At 40.2% G+C, this 7657-nt stretch overlaps 1 protein-coding gene across 1 annotated transcript in view; it reads right to left on the bottom strand.

Annotated features, from left to right (window-relative positions):
- The window catches only part of LOC116691906 (uncharacterized), a 112593-nt gene that overhangs the window by 98472 nt on the left and 6464 nt on the right, over positions 1-7657 (bottom strand). Inside the window, 2 exon segments of the mRNA XM_032519811.1 lie at positions 5941-6661; positions 6801-6997. Coding sequence (XP_032375702.1) covers positions 5941-6661; positions 6801-6997 — 918 coding nt within the window.

The following is a 7657-nucleotide window of genomic DNA, read 5'->3' as shown; positions in this document are numbered from 1 at the left end:
TTGTCTGTAGTAGACTCCCAGATGTTTCATATTTGGTTAATGGTGCTGCCATTACCAGATTCAATTTGTTAGAGTTTGATGAAACAATCAAGGAAGCTATAACATTATTTCCTTCCTGGAGAAAAAAACACATTTAATGTCGACAGTTGTCATTTCGTTTGGTTAAAGCTTTTGTGTGTAACTTATATATAATAATGAACGTCTTTTACAAGCTATCGCCAAATTAGAGGATACAAAGCCAAAGCCTTAGCTACTACCAACTGTATGGAGGAGGGGTGGGGGTGAAGCATGTTACCGGAAGGCTTGTGTCATGTGGATGCACCGACAGGATTCTTGTCATTACTTAGAATTCCTAATGGGAAGACAGAAACTACTCACTATATATTTAATATCCATTAAAACATGTAAAAAAAGTAATAAATCGCTAAGTACAAAATACTAAGCAAATAGAGGTGTTGCATTCAGTAGGAGGATGGTTGCACCTTGTCATTAGTGTGCATCAACAGTCATGAACCACACATTGCAATGTTGACATTTTTGTGTGTAACATCCTTTGATTGATTATCCTTTAAGTGATAACCTTATCCTGAGAGGGGTTACCAGAGTGACCAATGTAGTAACTATCCCTGCAGCTGGTCTTACACCTTCACAAAGTATCAGCAGATTCCCTGCATATTAGTGAAGGAGCTCTGTAAATATATGCTCAGCAAGGCAGGGCTAAGGTTCAGAGTTGTGTGTTTTTTTGTGTGTGCAACGATTCATCTGCATTGTTAATGTGTGTACTTACATGTACTGCATAATGCATACATAGAAAAGGCTCTGGCAATGCGTTCACATGCCAATAAATCACCATAGCAATGGCAGACAATGCCGGATCCTGAAATTTCCTATTAAAATGACTTAATCCGAGAAAACCTTCCCACACGTGTGTGCAGGGGAATGGAAGTAATTAGGCTGTTTGGTTAACTGTTATAGAAACTGTCATGTGGTTATATAAATCCAAGTCAAGTCTTTCTGTCCTAACCCATCATCCCTTATTGGTAAATCCCACCTGAGACAGCTCCTTCAGTACATGTTTTCTGAGCTCATATTATATTGAACATAAAGTATGCAACTTGGGACAGTAAGCTATCTCATGTTTGTGACTGTGTTACCATGTGAGTAATAATTTATCAGATAGAATCTGTTAAGGCTGGATGTGTATATTGCACATGTGTCCCATGGGCTCAGTATGGTAAGGGATATACAGACATGATGGTTGTGCAACCAGGGAACATACAACTATATACATATAAATATTTTATTTTACTTTGATTTGCTATACGTTTACCATTACATGTGTCAATCATTTAAAAAGCCAAACCGTTTTTGAGCCTTACCGTCCAACAATTGTAGTAATAATAGACCACAGGCATAGTTATTTGATATATGTGTAGATTATGTAGTTAAATCAAATGTGTGATTATCCCATCCCTGGCTTTCAGTTGTCTGATCTGTAGTCTTTGCAGTTTTTACATTATAAATCTTCTTCCACCAGATCAAGGTAGGTAGCAAACCACTATCTGTGTCTCTCGAGGGCAGAACAACCAAGTAAGATGAACCATTGCACCAAACTACCAAACCAGCCAATCTCAGAGAGCTGATGATGATGCCCCCCCTGCACAGCCTGTTGCCGTGGTAACAGTGCGGCAAGTAGCTCTATAGCTCCTATGTCTCTGGTTATGGCTGTCTGTTTCCTTTCTTAGGTAAAGGGATGGATCACTATTCTGCTTACCAAATGTCAGGGTACCACAGCTGGGAATATCCTGTACTGAGACCAACTACGTGTTTCTTACTGGACAAAACAGATGATAGGGAAAACCTGATGAAAACACAGATTCCTTCAGATCTGTTTAATTCACACATAAATGGGCCACATGAACTGATATACAGCTGACCAGTCTCTTTGGGACTACTACAAAGTTAAAAATTCTTGTTCCATTTTTAACCTGAGTGTTGCAAATGTCCAAGCAGAGAACAACTACATTTTTACCTTAAAGCTTAAAAAATATGATCTTCTGTAGCCAAACTGTCTATGACTGCAGTTGATTTATCAACTACAACTGATCATTTTCTGGCTTTTGTAATTGCCAGTACAATTGAGATTCTTAACAACCCAGAATTAAGCTAAATATGAAACTATGTGTTTTGGGTATGGCTGTGAAGTCCAATGTGATCTTCAACAGCGTTAGTCAGAAGGACAGACCCTGTTAAGATGCAAATAACCAGCATGGTGTGTCTCTTAACAGGAAAATAAAACCTGCCACATTACATAATTTTGACATGTGGCATCAGATTGAGCCATGCTCATGACATACTCTAATTAAATAAGTTATATGCACTATTTAATCAATATTTCACTCATTCCTTCAACTTGACTATACTGTAGTGGCTGAAAACTAGAGAGGAAGGATTTTTCCTGCACTTTCTGAAAACCATTTCTATTAAAGTGGTGATATTCAGAGACCAGTTGCTGCTTGTGTTGTTTACACATTAAAAAGCATCTTTTCAGAAGCAGCAAATTATATCATACGATTGAACAATCTGTTGTCTCAGTTGAAACGCATGTGTTCAGAAGATGTTCTGTGTCTGAAAAATTCATTCCAGCAAATTTGAGAGCTTCTGGATCAGACACCATGGTCTGTGATTCCATTAAGTTCTCTGCATGCTTCATTTACATGTGCACAATCTGACTATCATCATGAAATATTTCCACAACATGAAAGAATGTAAAGAAAAACTGAATATGGACTACCATGTATTCATTAAGATAGATTAACAAGGATTTTATTGGTTACCTTAAAAGTGTCATCCAAACAGTCACATTGTCATAATCACAGTAGAAATGGTATGGTCATTAATAAAGCATTGACTTGCATTGTTCAACAAACTTTTCCACTTTATTAAACATTGGGGGTAGATGGAGCAAAATGTGTGTGAATAAGAAACAGACTTTGTTTGCTGATGATTCTTCTTAACCCAGTTGCTTTGTCTTTAAGTCTGCTTAATCTGCATATGACATAACCAAACACATACACACTATACACACTTCCCACATCCCATGCAAGCCTACAATGCCAAAAATAGTTCCAAGCCTTTTGGTTAAAGGGAATAACACTGGAGCATATTCAGGAGAAATGAGCAGGATTTGAAGAAACAAGAGTTGTATTGCCTGTGATAAAGAATTCCTTGATGCGTGTGTGTGCGTGTGTGTGTTTGTGTGTGTGTGTGTGTGTGTGTGTGTGTGTGTGTGTGTGTGTGTGTGTGTGTGTGTGTGTGTCTTTGTGTGTGTTAGAGAGAGAGAAAGAGTGTTAGAGAGAGAGAGAGAGAGAGAGAGATTTTAAATGATGTGAGAAAACATTAGTAGGAACCATTACATGCTCTGGCGCTGCGCTGGGAGCCATTATCTTGTGTAAACAGGTCATTCCTCCACTTAGCTCTACTCATCGATTCACAGATAATCTGTCTTTGCTTCTTCTGCTCACACTAACTGAGCACAGTCTGGTCGGCACTACAGTACATGTTGTGCTGCAAAGAATGTTACCGGTCTGCCACATTTAGCACTTTCAATTAAATTATTAATGCTGCAGGATAGCCTTTATTGTGTTTTTTAATCAATGCAGACTATTGCAGAGAATCAGTTCGTACAACAAGCATTCCCTGTTGATGGCGCTGTAAAGAACAGGCTCCCCTTCTAAGGCAACCATAGCATCATCAAACCTCTGGTGTCTTTTCTAGAGGATAGTTTACCGGTATAATAATAATAAATTGTAATCTGACAGAAGCCATGCTTTTGTTTGTCTATCTCACACAAATCAGTAGAGAATAAAGAACAGATAACATAGGCTTTTTGGAGGCTTCATGCTGACTCTGAGATACTTCATCTGTGACCACATCCTGAATGTTGTTTACACCTTCAGGGAGGGAAAGCTTACTGGAAGATGAGTTCAAGAAGCATCTATATACTGGTTTAGTCATGATCCTCTCCACCCAAAAATACAGTTTTACCCATTTTCCGCATGGGTGACATTTAGTTTTTTTTACGGAAAAGAAAAGGAGCACACAAGAGGGATGAAGTAGGTGAGTAGCAAACCTAACAGAAACTCTTTTTTACCTTATTTTGTTGTGGTGGCTTACATGGTACTGGTGTATGCATCTTGGAAATATAAAGCATGTTTGATACACTGCTTTATCTGTGCTTGAGACAAGGAGGGTGTGGTGATGAAGGCCTACCAAATTTGACTTGAAATATGAATTGAACTAGTCCCATATGGAAAACCATGCTAGGGCAGATGCCACACGCAAGCAGGATGTGAGCATTACACAAGCTTACCAAGTATTCAGTCGTTGTTTGCAATGAATTTTTAGAAATGCCTCCAAGAACACAAACTTAAATATTAATGTATTGTCCAAATACAAGGAAACAGAGGAATAAAATAATTTCTAAAAACATGAATTAGGATTGGTTAGATGTACAACAACCTATTGGATTGACAAAGAGAAACAGGCTGGGGGAACGCAAGATAATGTTAAAAAAACTCAAAACCTCAAGTGAAATTTTCATGCCATGGGACCTTGAATAAATGTCTGTGTAAAAATGTAGACTTTAAGCAAAATAGTACGCTTTGGAACGCAATATACTGTACAAAAAAGCATGACTTGTTAAATGAGTGGTGCAGACAGATACATTGGTTAGATAAAACAGATCTATCACATCAGACAGTTGTCAGATAGACAATTAAAAACCTGGAAGCTTACATGCGCCCAACTGGCCTCACCAACCTCTTTTTAAAGTTGTGCTAATTTCTGGTTGGCGAGACTTTATTGAGCAGGCGTCTCTACTGCGTAGGAAGATTTTGACATTCAAACAACATTCAAATTGAGGTGTAGGGTGAATTAATTTTATGTAATTCAAACTTAGAGGTGATACAGACAGCTTGAGAATTGATTATACGGAGCATGATGCTCTGCCATGTGCCAAAAAGTGAGAAAACAGAGCTCTTTCCCATTCTTGAGGTCTCTAAGCTTTGTTGAGTCTTGGCAAAACTGATAGAGTAGTACAATAAATTAGCCTACAGTCAACCTTATAACTTTACAAAATCATTTTGTATCCATCACAGGAACCCACAAAAATAATTAGCTCCGCTCACATTTTGTCTATGATAGTCTGCAGTATAGCTCAAAAACTTGAGGACAGACTTCCGTAAAATGCAGAAGGCCTCAGGCCATGGAATGATTAATTCTGTCTTGATGGTGATCTGGATCTGGGATTTTTATCCTGAGACAATTACCCTATTTAGCCATGACTATCAAAATGACATAGTCACAGACAGAGAAATCCTAAAGGGAGAATACTGCTATACCCACTATTTCTGTTAAAAATAGAAACACTATCTGTTGGTGCAGCCTCAAGTTAGAGAATTGTCCAGCTTTTTACTCATGTGGTGTCTCCTTCTTGCTATGTACTAATAACCGTACATTGGCTGACAAAAATAAGAAAAGACACAATAATAATAAATTGAATTTATATACCGCTTTTCAATGACCCAAAGTCGCTTTCCAGGGCAAGGTAGAAAACAAAACAAGACTCAACAAAACAAAACCACAAAAAACAAGATTTAGGCACAGATGAAAAGGGAGGGGGGCGTGGTGCTTAGGATAGGCAAAGGTGAAGAGATTTGAGGAGGAACTGTAAGATGGTGAGGGATTCAGAGTTGCGGATCTCTCGGGGGAGGGAGTTCCAGAGCCTGGGATCTGCCCTAGAGAAGGCTCTGTCCCCAAAACTGCGGAGGTTGGATGAAGAAGAGACCGGCTGAGGTGGATATGAGGGACTGTGAGGGTTGGAAGGGGGAGAGGAGGTCAGTGAGGTATGAGAGTGCCAGATGGTGGAGGGCTTTGTACTTGAGGACCAGGATTTTATAGGTGATCTGGTGGGGGAAGGGAAGCCAGTTGAATTTTCTTAGGATTGGAATGATGTGGTGCCAGGATTTGGTGTGGGTCATGAGTTGGGCAGTTGCGTTCTGGACCAGTTGGTGTTGCTTGATGTAAGTAGACCTGATGCCGAGGAAAAGTGAGTTGCAGTAGTCCAGTTGGGAGGAGATGAAGGCGTGAATGAGTCTTTCGGCAGCGGGTTGTGTGAGTGAGGGCCTGATTTTGGCGATGTTGTGGAGGTTTTAATGACATGACGGAAGTGGGGCTTAAGGGAGAGGGTGGAGACAAAGATCACACCAAGGTTGCGGGCCTGGGGAGATGGGTAGACAATGGTGAGTGGGGTTATTGATTTTCCTGAGTGTGGATTTAGAGCCCATGAGGATGAATTCTGTTTTATTGCTGTTGAGTTTGAAGAAGTTGTGTTGCATCCAGGTTTTAATAGTTGTGGAGGTGAAGAGGTCAGTAAGGTAGGGGCATAGGATCGGGAGGCAAATCTTCAGGAGGGGAGTAGGGAGGGGGTCAAGGGAGCAGGTAGTAGTTTTAATAAAGAGGGGGCCGTGGAGTAGATGAGTGAGTAGTGAGTTGCAGAGATCCGTAGTAGAGGAAGGGAGGGTGTGAGGGAGGGAGGGAGAAGAGGGTTCTGGGGTTTTGCAGGGGTCGGTGAGGATGGTGGAGAGATTGACTTGGCAGACTTGGCAGCAATAAGGGCGTCTTTGTGGGCAGTGAGGTGAAGTTTATAGGCTTTATGATGGACTGTAAGAGATGATTTATTTGCCAGATGTTCAAGTTGGCGGCCAGTTTGTTTCATTTTCTGGAGTGCAGGTGTGTACCAGGGTGAAGGGGTGTTAAAAGTGACAGTTTATGTTTTGAGGGGGTCAGGGTGTTGAGGGAAGTAGGCAAGGTGGAGTTGAGGTGGTTTGTGAGATCCTCAGGTGAGAGGATGGTTGAGTCCAGGTGGAGCTTGGTGGAGAGCAGGTCAGAGAGACGGTGGGAATTAATTGATTTAAGATTGCGGAAAGTGATTTCTCTGAGGAGGTTGAGGGCGTGGGGTTGGAGAAGAGATGGTGAACCGTATCAGTTTGTGATCAGAGAGGAGAAAGAGGCATGGATGGAGATTGGTTTGTGGAGCAGACCAGGTTGATGATGTGTCCTTTTTTGGAACAGATGGATGTGTGTTGTTCTCTGCATCTTCCTCTGATTCATTGTGACCCAGATCAATCTAGATGGAGGAAAGTAATCAACCAATTTAGTGAGCGAGGGGGAGTATGTCTCTCTGGATGTAGCCACAGAAACAAACTCAATACACACGTATTTGGACACACCAACAACCAACATATAACAGCACAATCCCTGTTTGGAAGCTGCTGTGAGGGAAAATCAAAACACCTGAGGTTTGTTTAATTAGACATTATAGTGGATTAGAATTGGCTTTAGGAAAAATACCTAATTGGCTGACTGACACATACTGGCATTATATTTTAATAAATAAATTAAACTACACCATGATATGCGGCTCATTATAGTCAGGGCTGAATATTCAATTTTTAATTACCATAATACAATTATGGTATTTGTTACAGTGGATACATCTAAGATATTCAACATGTTTCATGTGGTTTGAGGCTAGGCATGTAAGTTAAATTTGATTATTTAGTTGAAACTGTTGAGTTTGAGTTTGATGAATCGT

This window comes from Etheostoma spectabile, chromosome 1 (assembly GCF_008692095.1).
Source record: "Etheostoma spectabile isolate EspeVRDwgs_2016 chromosome 1, UIUC_Espe_1.0, whole genome shotgun sequence".
NCBI classification, from domain to species: Eukaryota; Metazoa; Chordata; class Actinopteri; order Perciformes; family Percidae; genus Etheostoma; species Etheostoma spectabile.
Note: the sequence above shows the minus strand (reverse complement) of the source record. Positions and strands in the feature narration are given on the sequence as shown.